At 41.5% G+C, this 18621-nt stretch overlaps 1 protein-coding gene across 1 annotated transcript in view; it reads right to left on the bottom strand.

Moving 5' to 3' along the window:
- The window catches only part of LOC308403172 (CD276 antigen homolog), a 31270-nt gene extending 15824 nt beyond the window's left edge, over positions 1-15446 (bottom strand). The window contains exons 1-3 of the mRNA XM_080892434.1: positions 15108-15446; positions 13500-13835; positions 8065-8100 (exon numbers count right to left, since the gene is read on the bottom strand). Of these exons, the coding sequence (XP_080748560.1) occupies positions 8065-8100; positions 13500-13835; positions 15108-15183 (448 nt within the window). The 5' untranslated portion in view covers positions 15184-15446. The remainder of the gene's footprint in view (positions 1-8064; positions 8101-13499; positions 13836-15107) is intronic.
- Positions 15447-18621: the final 3175 nt, after the last annotated feature.

Genomic DNA, 18621 nt, shown 5'->3' with positions numbered 1-18621 from the left:
ATACAGAACCGGAGAAGAGGAATGTTAAGCAAGGGCGTAAGCATTTTCCACGACAACGCTTGTCCACAAGTTGCCCGTCAAACCGTCGCTGTCCTGCAAAACTTTGGTTGGAACCTCATCACCCACCCTGTAGCCCGGACTTGGCACCCAGTAACAACCACCTGCTCCCCAAATTCCCCAAGAACATTTGCCCGGAAGGCGATTCTGCTCTGACAAAGAGGTGAAAGGTTAGGTTCAAAGCTTCATGAAGGACATGACAGCGAGCTGGTATGACATGGGCATTCTAAAACTGCCACAGCGTCTACAAAAATGCATTGACTGAAATGGTGATTATGTAGAAAAATAAATAATTCTTCAACCCTTCAAATTATGTAAATATTATGGAAAATAAATGGTTGTTTGTATTTCTAAAACAATAGGAGACCTTACTTTTGGGATTGCTGTCGTAATAATACAATTAATAATACAATATTAATGTTACAATTCATTAATATATTTAACATATTGGTCGCTTTACACAGCATATTATTAAATAATTACTTCAACTTACCTCTGTTAAAGTGTATTGAGATAGTCCTTGTAGCCACAAGCACAGCCAGAACTAAAGCAAAACTTCCAATGAAACATACAGCCAATCCAGTGATAACTCTTCCAAATGTGCCTGAAAGACATCACAAAAACCTTGTGTGATGCAGAGAATGTATTTAAATCATATAATTAATTGAATAAACCTCAAAAGAAACGCTCCTAAAAGCTTTGAAACTTTAAATCCAATGAACACAACCAAACACTGTGGAGATTCTCATCTGACAAATTGATCTTTTGATCAATCTGTCTCATACACACTAATATTTTGTGAACCTGCCTTTAGCTTAGACTTAGCACTGAAACACAGTATATTTTCAATGAGCTTATGCAATGTCACGGCATGTACAGCATGTGAGGTAAATCCCCTGTTGAGCTTGTAAGTTTGCTCAGAAATAAACAGTGTCTAACCTTTTTGGTTGTTTCATTTTATTGACCCCCTACAACACATGACTTACTACATGGTGGAGAAACCTTTGCTAGCAAGCACAATATTAAGATATTTCTCATAGTTTGTCGTCACGTTTGCACTCCTCTCAGGAGGTATTTTGGCCCGCTCCTTTTTACAAAAACTCTAAATCCTTCAGGTTTCTTCACTTTCATGTAGCATCTCCATGCTTGAGCTCCCTCCTCAGATTATCTAAAGAATTGACGTCTGAAGACTGGCCAGGTCACTCCACAATCTTAATTTTCCTTTTCTTTAGCTACTCTTTTGTTGTCTTGGTGATACGTTTTGGGACATTGTCATCCATCTACTACTCATCTTCGATGTTCTTGCTGAAGAAGAGAGGTTTGGGGTACCTGGTCCCCTCTACTGGCCCCTTGGTGAAGTCATCCTGTACCCTTCGCAAAAAACAAAACAAAAAAAGCCCCCAAAGATGAATGTTTTCACCTCTGTGTTTGACTGTGGGGATGGTGTTCTTTCGGCCATTCTCAGCATTTCTGTTCCTCCAAACACGGCAGAAAAGCTTTGGCCCATGCCTTCTCTGACTCACTTATATTTTCAGTGGCAAACTCAAGACAGTCCTGTAGTTGCAAGATTTCAGTCCATTGCAGTCTAGTGTGTTACCAGTGGTGTTGTTGGTGACTGTGGCTCCAGCTACCTTCAGATCATTAACAAGCTCCTCCTGTTTAGTTTCATCCCTTTCTTGTAATCATCTACGCCCCATGATAGGGCTGGGACAAATCATACCGTTCACGGTAATACCGGTGTAATGTTGGGCAATGATAAGAAAATGAAATATCGCGATAGTATATGGGTAAAACGCGCAGTGCCTTTGTTTTCATACGCACATGGTGGAAAAAGCATGGCGGCGACAGGGAATGAGAAGGGCGAACGTGGATCGTTGAATGAAACGGATGAACCAGAATTGGTTTATAAAAATGCTGCAACTTCAGTGGTGTGGAACTGGTTTAGCTTTCGTCCGTCAGATACACAACAAAGCACTATTTTTGGTAGAGCATGCTAGCGGGCCGTCGTTATTACCGTTATTACCGAAACGATTTTATGTGGTACACGGTGCTCAAAAATCTGTCAAATTTTTTTAGTACGACTTTGCTAAGCTACGAAGCCGCACCGCTTGATGGATTGTCGGAGCATTACGGCATCGTAGGCAGGAGCCTCGCGGAGTGATACGTACTGTGCTTCAACATAATATTACCGTATTGTGTGTGTATAACCTCTTTTTAAGTTTTGTGGATATTATACATGGTTATGCTGAGTTTCCACTGGAAATGCCTTTTGGTTAAACTGTCAGCAAAGAATTTGCATTTGCACTGTTAAATTTTTATATAACTTTAATGCACTTAAAAAACAGCTGCTTGTTTAATTGATGGGGTATTTTTTGCACTAAAAAAAAAAAGTTGTGGAGTCGTAAAGTATTTTGTCACGCGTCAATTATATCGTTAGTTATATTGTTATCGCAAATTTTCAAATGGTAAATGGACTGCACTTGTATAGCGCTTTACTCAGTCCCTAAGGACCCCAAAGCGCTTTACACATCCAGTCATCCACCCATTCACACACTGGCAATGGCAAGCTACATTGTAGCCACAGCCACCCTGGGGGCGAGGCTGCCAGACACTGGCACCACCGGGCCCTCTGACCACCACCAGTAGGCAAACACGGGGTTAGTATCTTGCCCAAGGATATTTGGCATGTAGCCAGGAGGCAGTATGGGATCGAACCACCGACCTTCTGATTAGTGGCTGACCTGCTCTGCCACCTGAGCTACAGCCACCCAGATATATGTCATGATGAATATTTTTGGAATACCTTGCCCTGCCCTACCGCATGAGGCAAGATCTTGCATGGAGCTCCAGGCCAAAGGCAAACAATGGTCATTTTATTCCATTTCCAAAAAACTGCACCAACAGTTGTCAGGTTCTCACCAATCTTCCTCTTGATGGTCTTGTAGCCCATTGCCACCTTATGCCTGTCTACACTGGTATCTTTTGATAGCTCTTTAGTCATGTTTATGGTGGTGGAGAGATCAGAATGGAAGAAACCGATTCTCTGGACAGGTGTGCTTTATACACATAATGAGTCAAGATCAGGAGAATCTGTGATTGACTGATGTAATCTGTGTCTCAAACTGCCATAGAGCTGGTCTGGAGGAACAAGAATTCTGGTTGGTATTCCAATGACATTCAAAATCAATTCATGACTTTCATGTAATGATGTACGAACCAAAAATAAAATTCACATAGATTCCACTGAATGTCGTAGCAAATATGGAGGAAAAGCACAGCTTTAAAATTAGCTTGAAGTTTTAGTTGAATTAGTTTTGAACAATTCACTTACAACTACAACATCGCAGTTGTAAGTTTCTTGTTCGTGTGGCTGCTATCTTGGCTCAGTGTTTACTGTGATTGCTTTGCAAGGGCCAGCAGTAGCAGAGTTGGAGTGGTTTATGCCCCAGTGTCTAAATAAATGGTGCGGCAGTCCGAGCCACAAATTGAATGCCTGTGTCTGACTGGTCTCTCTACAGTGCACCCCAATCAATCACGAGATCACACAATGTAGTCCAGGGTGTAGGGAGACCCCTGCACTGGTTAAGGTTTGACAAACAAGTCTAAGTCTGCAGCTTCACCTCCTCAGCTCAGGCCTGAAAATCTGTTTTCTGCTCTTGTATTCTCTCTTTGCTTAGGCTGCTGCCCCCGCGACCCAGCCTCGGATAAAGCGGATGAAGATGGATGGATGGATGGATGGAGGTTTTAATTTAACAGTTACAAAATATTTAAAATTCCAAAAGGGTCAAAACAAAGCCCTTATCAATTCTGATGTTAAAAAAGGAACATCAAATAAATATTTGCTGTGGTTCAGTAAAAGTTCTCCCACGTAGACAAACCTACAAGTTACTTAGAAAGTAGGTTCTTCCAAGCGTTCTGTCAGAAACAACAATTGCAGTTATTTGTTCTCTAAAATGCCAAAAAACAAATCTTACCAGACAAAGCGACGTAGAGCTTATCCTCAGTCTTATGTTTGAGCTCCTCCTGTGTGGCTACACAGTGGAAGGGGCTGATGTTTGTCCTGGTCACCGTGGTGAGGAGGGTGATGTTATAGCGCTCTCCTGTGCGTGACACCTGTGGCTCCTCAGCAGGAAGGATGTTTCCATCCCCGTCCCTCCACTCTACTTTAGGCTTTGGAGAAGCACCTCTGACCTCACACTTCAGCAGCGCCTCGTCCTCGGTGATTTTCAGGACATGAATGAGTGGCTTCGGCGCTGCACCTGTGAACACAGCATGGCTGTGTTAATCACTTGATCAGTCTTTATCACCTCCTTTACTGTCTCAGAAAGAAATCAGCACCTGCTTAACACCACAGCACTACAACGCTGAATACTGCAAAGAAATGTTTGTATTTGTTAAGCTAAATTACAACGACTTCACTCTTTATTAGCTCAGATTAGTTCTCCACACTCTGGACTCTGTTCAGTTCAGCTGCATGCTCTGCAAAGCCACCAAGCCACCCGTTCTTCGCACATTCAGTCACAGCGTTCCTGCTCTGGCTCTGCTCAAATCTCATCCTCAACTTGACAGTAATTATTCATCTTTTATTTAACTACAGTCCCATATATGTTCATTTATCAATCTCATATAGAGAGCTCTGACTCACATTATAGCAGCCTTCAATGTCTGTAAACAATGTTGCTAGGCAACCAAGCATTAATTTCTATGGGTTAACAATGGCATCCTCGGCAGTTCTAAGTAAATGCAGTCATGTGTGCGTTTTTCCTTTTTAATCCCACACAGCGAATAATTCAATATTTGAGGAATAAGCACATTAAGGTTTTAATTTAGTTTGCCCAACCAGTCTACATGTGTTTTGTGGACTTGGAGAAGGCATTCGACCGTGTCCGTCGGGGTGTCCTGTGGGAGGTGTTGCGGGAGTATGGGGTGTCTGGCCCATTGCTACGGGCCATTCGATCCCTATACAACCGTTGCAAGAGCTTGGTTCGCATTGCCGGCAATAAGTCGGACTCGTTCCCGGTGGGTGATGGGCTCCGCCAGGGCTGCCCTTTGTCTCCGGTTCTGTTCATAATTTTTATGGACAGGATTTCTAGGCGCAGCCAAGTGGCGGCGGGCTTTCGCTTTGGTGGCCTCAGAATCTCATCTCTGATTTTTGGGATGATGTGGTTCTGTTGGCTTCATCGGGTGAGGGCCTCCAGCTCGCACTGGAACGGTTCGCAGCCGAGTGTGAAGCAGCGGGAATGAGGATCAACACCTCCAAATCTGAGGCCATGGTTCTCAGCCGGAAAAGGGTGGAGTGCCCACTCCGGGTCGGGGATGAGTTCCTGCCCCAAGTGGAGGAGTTCAAGTATCTCGGGGTCTTGTTCGCGAGTGATGGGAGAAGGGAGCCGGAGATCGACAGACGGATTGGGGCTGCAGCTGCAGTGATGCGGACGCTGCACCGGTCCGTCGTGGTGAAGAGGGAGCTGAGTGTAAAAGCGAAGCTCTCAATTTACCGGTCGATCTACGTCCCTACCCTCACCTATGGCCACGAGCTGTGGGTAGTGACCGAAAGAACGAGATCGCGGATACAAGCTGCAGAAATGAGCTTCCTCCGAAGGGTGGCTGGCCTCTCCCTTAGAGATAGGGTGAGAAGTTCGGTCATCCGGGAGGGGCTCAGAGTAGAGCCGCTGCTGCTCCACATTGAAAGGAGCCAGCTGAGGTTGTTCGGGCATCTGACAAGGATGGGTGAGGTGTTCCAGGCATGTCCCACCGGGAGGAGGCCCCGGGGCAGACCCAGGACACGCTGGAGAGATTATATCTCTCGGCTGGCCTGGGAACGCCTTGGTGTTCCCCCGGATAAGCTGGAGGAGGTGGCTGGGGAGAGGGAGGTCTGGGCCTCTTTGCTTAGGCTGCTGCCCCCGCGACCCGGCCTCGGATAAAGCGGATGAAGATGGATGGATGGATGGAGGTTTTAATTTAACAGTTACACAATATTTAAAATTCCAAAAGGGTCAAAACAAAGCCCTTATCAATTCTGATGTTAAAAAAGGAACATCAAATAAATATTTGCTGTGGTTCAGTAAAAGTTCTCCCAAGTAGACAAACCTACAAGTTACTTAGAAAGTAGGTTCTTCCAAGCGTTCTGTCAGAAACAACAATTGCAGTTATTTGTTCTCTAAAATGCCAAAAAACAAATCTTACCACAGAAAGCGACGTAGAGCTTATCCTCAGTCTTATGTTTGAGCTCCTCCTGTGTGGCTACACAGTGGAAGGGGCTGATGTTTGTCCTGGTCACCGTGGTGAGGAGGGTGATGTCATAGCGCTCTCCTGTGTGTGACACCTGTGGCTCCTCAGCAGGAAGGATGTTTCCATCCCCGTCCCTCCACTCTACTTTAGGCTTTGGAGAAGCACCTCTGACCTCACACTTCAGCAGCGCCTCGTCCTCTGTGATGTTCAGGACATGAATGAGTGGCTTCGGCGCTGCACCTGTGAACACAGCATGGCTGTGTTAATCACTTGATCAGTCTTTATCACCTCCTTTACTGTCTCAGAAAGAAATCAGCACCTGCTTAACACCACAGCACTACAACGCTGAATACTGCAAAGAAATGTTTGTATTTGTTAAGCTAAATTACAACGTGAATAACAAATTAATGTGTCACTGCTCTCAGTTACTTTTAATAAAAAAAATGTGTGATCTCTTCTGAAGAAAAACTACAATTATGGTAATTGGTCTTTAAACTGACTGATTCATTAAACATATGTTAGGAAACAAATCGATCCCAGCACCTCACTAAGTCCTTATAAAAAGAAAAACGAACACTGATGTGGGTTCACAGAGGGCTTAGACATAGACAACATTAGCACATAAGCTAGGGTTAGCTTAACATAGCAGCTACAGGATCAGGAAACAAACACTTCTCACACTCAAACTCTGACTTTCTGCAACACAGGAGCTCTTGAGCCTGTTCAAAATGCTTAAATGTACAGTTTGTGTGTGTGTGTGTGTGTGTGTGTGTGTGTGTGTGTGTGTGTGTGTGTGTGTGTGTGTGTGTGTGTGTGTGTGCTTCAGAAAAGGGTTGAGACAATAGATGTAGTTTCATTTTTAGGTTTTTGGGGGGTTGATTGCAGTAAAATATCCAGTAAAACATGTAATGGCACAAGCCGCTGCAGTATTCTCCTGAACGATAGGTGTGAACACTCAGACAATATCACCACATAAGCGCTGATATAGGAGGAGAAATCGTCAAAATCAGAAGCCAAGACTTTGTCGAGGGTGTTGTGCAAAGTTTTTTCCACAAACTCAAGTTTTCAAACTGTTCCAACGACTCCATCTATGTATCCTTATATCTCTGAGCTTCTGTGCTGGAACATCATTAAAATGGCAGGAAAAACAAAATCGTACTCGTGTGATGGTTCACTGCAGCGGCCGTGGCAACAACTTATTAAGTTGCAAAATCATGAGACCAGCGGACGCACCACAAAGATTGTGTTGTGTGACACATGATGTGATGTGAAAATCAGTGCACAACACAATGGACACGTCGAGCATAACCAGCATAACTTAGCTACACAGCATGTACCTGACACCAGGACCTGCACTGCCATCTTCAAATCCACATCACAGTTATACTAATTCTCAGGTTTATAATATATTTGCTGCTCTCAGGTGTTTATAGTGCAGGAGAGTCATACGTGCATCAGCTTAAACATGACGTGCAAATGCAGCAACAGAATGATGATATACCATGTTTGTACGCCACAACACTTTCAGCAACAGCCTATTCACATTTTTAAAAAAGGTCGGGTGCTGTGTCAGTCTTCAAGGCGACAACAATAAACAGTGATACTGAAGTCAGGTTCAGGACAGATTTCTCCTTATCTGTCATTACTGACAGGACCACAGATTTCAGTGATATCTTAATAAATTGTTTATGGCAAGTTTAAACATGTTTGACAGACGCTGAGGCTAACAGATGTGTAGCTACACAAGTTACAGATGTAGACAACAGCATCATTACTCACCTGGAATATCTCCAAATCTGTCTCTCATCACAGGCTCTGCAAGACAAATAGTAGGCACATGACTATGGGCTCAAATTGTGGTCATAAATATCTTGTACTTGTAAATCAAATGTGTATTTGTGAACTGAGTTTTGTAACCTTGTGAGCTAAAATATGTGAACATTTTATGTTTGTGTATCTACAGATGAGAATTTTTGTGTGTGTGTAAAAAAAGATTTGTTTGTAAAAAATATTTACACGAGTTACACATTTTTTGTTGAGGTCTGGTTACAGATACAAAGCAAAATACTACGAGTAAAACTCTGTGCTCTGGTTTCCTGGCTGTGTGTGACTCTCAACTTACAAGTACAAATTTTGATCCGATTTTTCTTGCTTTCACCTGATTGGTCAATGTCATGTTATTCACAAATGTAACAATCCAATCAGAGAACAGATGGGCTTGACTGTTGGAGAGGTGCTTTACTGAGCTTCGGGTACTGGGAGGGTAATACAGTTTGAAGCTGGAGGATCTCTATGTAAATATCCCATAGGGGCCATACAAGCGAGGTCCCTTAACTTTCGGTAGCTGTTGAAAGGATAAAATTGTGGTATATCAGTGGTTAGAAATAGCATTATTACTTTAGGATTAGTTTAACACAAAGTCATGTAATTGTAGTAATGTCGTTTCTATCTCTGACTTTATGTCCTCTACAAGAGTTTCTGTTGTTTTATCTTCAAATGTTCAATAGAAACATGTATCGCTCATTCATAACAAAGAAAGCTTTGTTGCTATCCCCACTAGTGAAGACTATCATTTCCACAATACTGCTTCCCCCCCCCCCCCCAAGGTCCGCAGCGCTGCTGAAAAGGCTGTGGAAGTCCCTGTATTAAGCACGTAAACCTGTCACACATAAATCACCAAACTCGGACGACCACAGACTGTTTTCCTTTGTGGTGATGAAGGAAAACGCTGGGCTGGCATGTAAAAGAGCATTTATTCTTCCAAGACCTGAAGCTCAGTAAAGCCCCCCTCCAACAGCCAAACCCATCTGTTCTTTGATTGGATTGCTAAATTTGTGATTGACATGACATTGACCAATCAGCTGAAAGGAAGAAAAATTGGGCCAAAATTTGTACTTGTAAGTTGAGAGTCACACACAGCCAGGAAACCAGAGCACAGAGTTTTACACGTAGTTTGTTGCTTTGTATCTGTAACCAGACCTTAACAAAAAAATGTGTCAATATTTTTTACAAACAAATCTTGTTTACACACACAAAAAATGTCATCTGTAGATGCACAAACATAAAATGTTCACATTTTTTGGTTTACAAGGTTACAAAACTCAGTTCACAAATACACATTTGATTTACAAGTACAAAATATTTATGTCATGTGCCTATTGTTGTCTTGCAGAGCCAGTGATCAAAGATCGCTTTGGAGATATTACTGGTGAGTAATGATTTCAATTCAATTCAATTTTAATTATATAGTTATTTAATTATATAGCGCCAAATCACAACAACAGTCGCTTCAAGGCGTTTTATATTGTAAGGTAGAACCTACAATAATATATACAGAGAAAAACCCAACAATCATCCAATCAGAGAACAGATGGGTTTGGCTGTTGGAGGGGTGATTTATGGAGCGTTAGGTCTTGGAAGAATAAATGCCCTTTTACATGCCAGCCCAGCGTTTTCCTTCATCACCACGAAGGAAAACAGTCTGTGTGTGTCCGAGTTTGGTGATTTTTGTATGAAAGGTTCACATGCTTAATACAGGGACGTCCAGAGCCTTTTCAACAGTGCTGCGTAGGGCTGTGCGATATGACCAAGATCTCATATCCCGATATAAGACATCTATCGTCCCGATAACGATATAAATCACAAAAATTTTGCATTTTCTGTAAATTCTGTGAATCTCGGGCAGCTCGACTTGCGTGAAGTGTTTCCAGCTGTGCGTCGTGTAGCTGGAGTCGAGTGTTTAAACCGATGCATGAAACGATATATTTTTAGACATAAGTTGTAATGGCCGCCGTTTTCTTTGTGAGTATTTATTACACGGCGTGCTGCGGGGAAAAGCCTGTTCTAACGTTTGAGTCTAAGGTTTATTTTTCATCACCTGACGGCTCTTTTTTACTTCTCATCCGTAAAATCTCTGCATACTTTTTCATGTGATTCAGTTTATTTTGAAAAGTCTCAACAGGATCTTGAGCTTTATTGTGAAAGGTTAATGTGGAAAATAAACAAGTGGACACGCGATGGTGTTACCGTCGTTGTTGCTAACGACAACGCATAAAAACAGGCGCTTGTCCGTCCGTAGTGTGGTTATATGAAATATAAGAGAAAGAGAGAACTTTAAGAAATGAATATAGCCACTACAGTGACCATCAAAACCATGAAAAAATATTGCCTTAAACAGTTTCTTTTGCGACACCACGAAACAAACGATAGCATAAAATGAAACGACAGATGTTTTTATATCGTCATCCGATATATATCGTTATATCGAACAGCCCTAATGCTGCGGACCTTGGGGGGGGGGGGGGGGGGGGGGGGGAGCAGTATTGTGGAAATGATAGTCTTCACTAGTGGGGATAGTAACAAAGCTTTCTTTGTTATGAATGAGCGATACATGTTTCTATTGAACATTTGAAGATAAAACAACAGAAACTCTTGTAGAGGACATAAAGTCAGAGATAGAAACGACATTACTACAATTACATGACTTTGTGTTAAACTAATCCTAAAGTAATAATGCTATTTCTAACCACTGATATACCACAATTTTATCCTTTCAACAGCTACCGAAAGTTAAGGGACCTCGCTTGTATGGCCCCTATGGGATATTTACATAGAGATCCTCCAGCTTCAAACTGTATTACCCTCCCAGTACCCGAAGCTCAGTAAAGCACCTCTCCAACAGTCAAGCCCATCTGTTCTCTGATTGGATTGTTACATTTGTGATTAACATGACATTGACCAATCAAGAAAAAAAATTTGTACTTGTAAGTTGAAATCCACACACGCTGCACGATTAATCGTTAGAAAATTGCGATCTCGATTCATACTTATATGCGATCTCATTTCCAAATGACAACTATTTAAAAAAAAATTTTTTTTAAAAAAAGACGACGATTGTACGGCATTTTGATCCGGGACGTAATCTGCATGAAAACAAGCGCTCACTCTTCCTGCTCAACAAATGACAAGGGCGGAGCCTTATACCACGTGATACAGAAGCTGTGCCGTGTGATGCTAAAATTAGCAGGGAAAAACAACGGAGAGCACGTCAGGGATGACGAGAAAGTGACAGGAGAAAATCCGTCCCAGTCAACCACCCAAACATCAATAACGGGAACCTTATACAGCGCTTCCCTATACCCGTCGAACTTCTGCAGGCACAAAGAAATTACGGAGGCTATCACTTATCACCTGACCAAAGATATGGCTCCATCAACACTGTGCAAAATGAGGGATTTATGAAAATGATCAACACCCTAGACAAACGCTACACAGTGCCGTCCCGCAACTATTTTTCTATTGTTGCACTACCTGCTCTATACACGCAGCGTCGAGCAACGGTGGAGACGGAATTTCAAGCAGTACAACATTTTGCAGCAACAACAAAATGTGAGACATTTGTTGTTTTTATGTTTATTTATTGTTTTTATGTTCAGTCTCAACTGTTACGAAGTTGATGTGCAGTTAATAAGTGCAATAAATATTTATACTGGAAAAGAAAATCGTGAGAGAATCGTGATCTCAATTCTAAGAAAAAAAAAATCGTGATTCTCATTTTATGCAAAATCGTGCAGCCCTACTTAATCATCATCTCGGCTCCTCTGACGACCTGTTTGCTGCTGCCTGCTGCTGAAAGGCAGTGAGGAGAGGGAACACTTGGGCAGTGCATTTATTGCAGCATATAATGTGTTTTCTGGACACACTGCTGCTTTTTCAGCATTCAAAGATTGATGGCTCCGTGTCAGAGCACTGGCTATGAATTTCAGACGGATCAGGCCTTAACTTAATAAAAAAGTTATCAATAGTTCTTTTCATCTTTTCTTATTACCCACAGCTACATCCACTCTGTCGGGCCTGGGCTGCTCACTAGGGCTGAGTATCATCACTGATTTCTATAATTGATTCGATTCGATTTAATTTTGCTTCAGACAGTCAGAAATATTATAATTCTGATCATTTATCAATACTGATACATGTGAGACTTTATCAAAGTTGTGAGCATCACAGCAGATGCCTTTGTGTCAAAGTAACTGAGAATAAAACACAGAAGAACATGAAGGAGATTTTCTGGCCTGACTTTTTATAGCAGATAACCTTAAAAATATTCTGCAATACTCTGCAATTTTGCATAATTTTAAGAAGTTAAAATTTCATCAGTATTGAACAGCAGAAATTAGGCTTTGTTGTCCAAGGACATTTAAGTAAAAAAAAAAAAAAAAAAAAAAAAAAAAAGACAGCGGCCGACAGCGCTGTAAACAACGTTAGACTGGTGGGTAATAAGCGAATGAATAATGCAGAAAACAGAGATTTGAGACGGGAAACTGTTCTTGAAGTACAGAGAGAGAGAGCTGTGCATGAAGTGGGATGTTATCATGGTGGAAACAAAACAGCAAAATAAGACATTTATCAAATGTGAATCGTAGTTTGGATCTTCTTTTGCTGCTGGTTCAGTGAATTTTGGTTGGAGAGAGACAAACTCTGCAGCTCAGAATCGAGCGCAAAAAAGACGTAACCACTGCGCGGACCCGACACATCAGAATCAGTGAGCTGTCGGCTTTCAGCCCCGACGGCGTGTCCGTGTACGTGCTGTCGGGTGAGAAAGCTGAGAAAGAGAAAGCTGATTCTGATGCATTGGGTCTGCTCTGTGTTTACTTCTTTGTGCAGAATCCGTTTACCTGCTCTCATTTGCTATTTTGGTGGTTTTAGAAATACTTTTGTGAGCTTTAACCTGAAATTCTGACGTTTCTGGCAAAATATATTTATATTTAAAAGTCAATTCAGGATTTAATGAATCGATATCACTTTATTCAAGCTTCTCACCTCCCTCGCTGGGGCTGATTTTTAGCTCAAGAGCCTCATGATTAAAAGTAGATTCTTGATCCAACCTTAATCATTGACTGTTTGATCGACTTGAATTTATGATCCTAAAGCAGAGACCCTCTTTGCACTGTTAGCCTTTATTTCCAATTCACATGTAATCTAAGTCTGCATGCAAATTTGAATTTGTAATGAAATTGTTGCTGCGTTTGCACACCATGTTTAATAAAAGTACATTTAAGCAAATGTTAGTGTATAAGGAGTGAATTTGTATTTTGTTTTTCCACATACTGTACAACTGAGTGTGGACAAAACAACATCAGCATTTAAAAAAAATTGAAATGTGATTTTTTAGAGAAGGTTTTTTTTAGATGATGCATTAAAACTAAAATACTCACCAACAACAAGTTCAATGCTGAATGTTTGTTTTTGTTGCAGAGGTAAATCACAGGTGTAGTTTCCACTGTCAGGCACCACGGTGTTTTTGATGATGATGGAGGCGTTACCAGACTGCAGCTCTAGTGGAAAATGTGACACCCGTCCTCTGAAGTGCTCGTCTTGACCTGGAAGGCCATTATAGTAATGAAGGCCTCCATCATACATGAACACCTCCTGTTCATTTGGATCAACTTTCTTCCAGTTAAACAGCTTTTGTTCAATGTTCTCCTTGGTGCTGAGTGAGCAAGGCAGGACGGCATCACTTCCTTCTAATACAACCACTTTGATCCGTGAACCTGAAGGACAAAACATTTTTTAATCATAATGGGGACCAAATGGGAATAGGGAGCAATGGGGTTCCATTGCTCTGTAAAAACAGGTTACATGTATGTTAAACAATAGCCTGGCTGCTGGCTATTATTTTTTAAAATAATTATAATAAAGTACATTTAAGCAAATGTTAGCCAAGAAAGTTCTCCACAAGACAACAATGAGACCAGATCTATTTCAAGCTTACTTTCAGAGTAGTTTAACATTTGTTCAATTTTTATTCCATTTACAGAAACATTTCACCGTCCTTTTCTACAGGTTTAGATAAAAATAGAATTACTGACTTGCCGTTGCACTCCTGAAAAGTGTTTCATAAGAACTTTACAGTGAAGATGATTTCAGAACTTTTAGGTATAAAAATGTCGTAATATGACTGCATTACTGTTTTGGATCACTCTCTCTTTTCTGATCTCACTACAGTCAAAGTCGCTTTCAGCTGTAAATGCAACCTGTTGCATGTGTGAAGGTGATTAGTTATAACCTAAGTAAGGAGGTTTAGAAAGGACTCCTCTCTTTAAAACATTTCTTAGCCGGTTTAGAAGCTACACCACACAGAATACACCTGAATGAGATGAAGACAGGTGTGAACAGTGAAGGTGCAAGGAGGAGAGGTAGTGAAAGTAGAGTTTAAAGACTTTAGGTCAACCTTCCAAATGCATCTGACAGTGCAGGCGGCTTTTTATCTTAGTTAACTTTACTAATTAACTAAAACTGGATGATGATGATGATGATGTTTAGCGAGGCTTTAACTCTTTTTTTAAGCAAAATGCGTCCTTTAAGGTTGAGTTTTTAGCGACACAAGTATAAGAAAGCCACTTATATAAAAATGTAAAGTTTAAAATATCCATCCATCCATCCATTCGCTTCCGCTTATCCTTTTTCAGGGTCGCGGGGGGCGCTGGAGCCAATTCCAGCTGTCATAGGGCGAGAGGCGGGGTACACCCTGGACAGGTCGCCAGTCTGTCGCAGGACCAACACACAGGGACAGACAACCATTCACACATTCACACCTAGTGACAATTTGGATTATTCAATTAACCTATCCCCACAAGCTGCATGTCTTTGAAATATATACAAATATATTTGCACCAGTAGTTCAGTAAGACATGAAAGCATGTAGTCTGACCCAGCATTCATACTACTTAGCTAACTTATGCTAAGGTAGCTAAGTAGTATGAATGCTGGGTCTGACTACGAACTTATATCCGTAAACTAAAAATTAGCATTGGCATCCTTACCTGGTTCACCTTCAGCTGATGCAGATAGTATCAGAGCGGCGAGACACAACCACAAACACTCTGGTGCTGACAACATCTTTAAAAGATTCACTGTCCGACAGGTCTCTTAACGTTAGCGCTTATGGCTACAGAAGCTATCCTCCGCCTTAGCTATCAGGCTGAATATAAGTCAAAGTGACTGTGGATGATTTTGGAACTCCCGATAAGCAATCCCAATATAGAAAAAGTTAGTAGACTACAAGTTAAACTAATTTCTACAGCTGTAGGGCGTAAATGGCACCAAAACAAAAACTTCGTGTTTGTTTAAGATTTCCGGTTGTGTTACTTCTTCTTCTTCTGTATGGGTTTATTGGCGGTTGGCAAACAGCAAAATGGTGCATTACCGCCGCCACTGGTGTGGAGTGTGGACCGAAATGACAAAAATAAAATAAAATATTCAAATTCTCCCGAACAAATGGGTCTGCCTTAAAAACCAAGATACAGCCTGATAGCTTTCACTTATAGAGCTCACGCGGAATAAATCAAACAAGTCCAACTCCACTTTCATATCGTCCAGCTTTTTGATCAGTTGTCTCCTTTCCATTTCATACTTCTGACAATGCAATAAAACACGTTCTATTGTTTCCTGTTCCCTACTGCAGTCACACTCCCCTGTACAGTGTTTACCTATTAAAAATAATGTGCTATTTAAGCCAGTGTGTCCAAATCTCAGTCGAGATAATCGTCTCCTCTCTCCTGTTTTGTCCTGTACTTCTCATTTCCCCCATTTTCCTTTGGTTGTTGAACAACCATCGCCCTTTCCTCTCCTCCTCCCATTGCTTTTGCCACCTTTCCTTCCTTTTGTGTCGTATTCTGCTCTTGAGCTCCGTCCTACTCACACTAATAACCAGGGATGGACTGGGACAAAAAATCGGCCCGGACATTTTGACTAGAGACCAGCCCACCAGGTATTATAGGAAAAACCATAAAGCCTTTGAATGAAAACAAACGCTGTTGTCACAGTGATGTACACTGTCTTGTTGGTATATATGTATCAGTCTAATAAACGTAAACCTACACCATCCTCCCTATTCTGGTATTCTAAACAGTACCCGAAAGTAGACTGTTGGTCGAGTTAACCTCCTAAACCATCTACAACACATGGTGAAAACCTGAAATTAAGACAGAGGAGAGGTGAGACATGATCATTACTGGGGCGATCGTGGCTCAAGAGTTGGCAGTTCGCCTTGTAATCGGAAGGTTGCCGGTTCGAGCCCCGGCTTGGACAGTCTCGGTCGTTGTGTCCTTGGGCAAGACACTTCACCCGTTGCCTACTGGTGGTGGTCAGAGGGCCCGGTGGCGCCAGTGTCCGGCAGCCTCGCCTCTGTCAGTGCGCCCCAGGGTGGCTGTGGCTACAATGTAGCTGCCATCACCAGTGTGTGAATGTGTGTGTGAATGGGTGGATGACTGGATATGTAAAGCGCTTTGGGGTCCTTAGGGACTAGTAAAGCGCTATATAAATACAGGCCATTTACCATTACTGATGACAGATTTAGATATATTTTCATAAACCATTCATTTGCCACATCAATAAACAGCACGGCAGGGCAAAATATTTTTTCTAACATGGCAACCTTTAAAAAGTGAAAGAAGACAGAAAGACAGGTGAGAAAGAATAAAACTTAATTGACTTTTTGATGGCATTTTACACACAGTACTGGTGCAGTATCTAGAAAATGTAAATGACTGTAAAAAGTCAGCACAACGAAAATAAACTCCACCTAAACTTGGTTTATATCTGACCCAGATAGACTGCAGGTCATAACTTCTTACCTGAGGTTCAGTTCACCGCCTCGGGTCTCTGCTCCTCCTGCCTTTCCGTCATCCACCTGCCAGCGTGTTGCACCTGCTGGCCTCCACCACGTGCTAATGTTACTGAATCTGTGGAAGCTCTGCAATAGCCACCACCAAACAACTGAGTTATTTTTACACATCTCCCTTCATCTGGCCAATCCACCACCTTTCAGTGTTTATACCGTTACGGAAAAAAAATGAAAAAAAAAACCCATCAGCCCATAAAAGCGAAAAATCACCATCCAGGCCAGTCCAGCTATGCCAGGGAGGGAGTTATTTCATTAGGCTGCTCAGGAAAGCTGCCCTGAACCATCACCCTCTCACCCAGGCCCACAGAGGACTGATAGAGAGCATCCTCACCACAAGCATCACTGTCTGGTATGGGAACACCACACAGGCAGAGAGAAAGGCTCTGCAAAGGGTCATAATGACTGTGGAGAGAATCGTAGGGACAAAACGTCCATCCATGGACTCTCGCAGACCACGCCCCGCCACACACATTAACCAGGTAAAATATTTAGGCAGAATTTTGCAAATATCTATTTTCCCTTTTTTAGCAGCATAGTGCTTTATTTCCAATTATTTTTTAAAAGTCAGGTCAAGGCTCCAAAAGCCAAAAGGCGATATAAGGGTGGCGGCTCACAACAGTTTTGTTTGCTACATGGATCATTTTAGTTCAGCTGGGTGTCTTTGATCTTGTTATATTTCTTTAAGAGTTCAAAATGTGTTAATTACATAAATAAAATGTAATTTTCTCTGTAGCACTTCATGGATTTCATAAGCAACACACCTTAGTTGTTCACACAAAGCATAAAGGTAAAAAACAATATATACAGTGTTATCTTCATTTTACATGTCACAAAGTATTTGCGGCTCCCAGTGTTTTCTTTTGCGTGGGAACCAGCTCCAAATGGCTCTTTGGGTGTTAAAGGTTGCTGACCCCTGGTCTACACAACCCACAATGTGATGTCCAAGTATGTGGACCCGAGGTCCTAGGAGGTTAAAGTTAAATCTTTGTGTATAAATAAATAAATATCAGGATCAAGATCATGTTAACACAAAGTCTTGGCAAGCTTTAAACGCATTCTGACTTGTCTTTGGGTCAAAAGTGTGTTTTCCAACTTAAAACTCTAATTTCCAAAATTGAACCTAGAATTAGAAAGAGGGAAATATTGCCTTTACATTATTTTCAAACCAATCCAGTCTCAGCACAGGTGGTGATATATTCATACATGTTATTTTGAACAACAGGATATTAAGTGTTTTTAGCCCAAAGTTCCCAACATTAATGACTTTGAGGACACATCTTATCTATCAAAGCTTATTCATTTTTACTAGCTCAACATTCAGCAACAAAAAGATGTTTTTGTAAATAAACAATACATTTTTACAAAGCAGTGCATTAAAACTCCAACGAATGGACAGATTTGGTGTAACAATCAGTCATGATACCATCACATGGCAATGAGACAGAACAACCAGTGCTTCTCCAAAATAATATAATACACCACTGTACACCATACATAAGCATAAATAATATAAAGCAGAGCAACAAATTTTACTAAGGGGCTACATGAGAAACTCTTTCGGAGTTCTAAACCTGAACTTAATACTGCTCAATATTAATTCCATCCCTTTATAAAGTGCTGCTGGTGAGAAAAAGTGGAATAAATTGATTTTG

This window comes from Rhamphochromis sp. 'chilingali' (genome assembly GCF_963969265.1).
Source record: "Rhamphochromis sp. 'chilingali' genome assembly, chromosome: 9".
Lineage (NCBI taxonomy): Eukaryota > Metazoa > Chordata > Actinopteri > Cichliformes > Cichlidae > Rhamphochromis > Rhamphochromis sp. 'chilingali'.
This window is presented reverse-complemented; position numbering and strand designations above follow the sequence as displayed.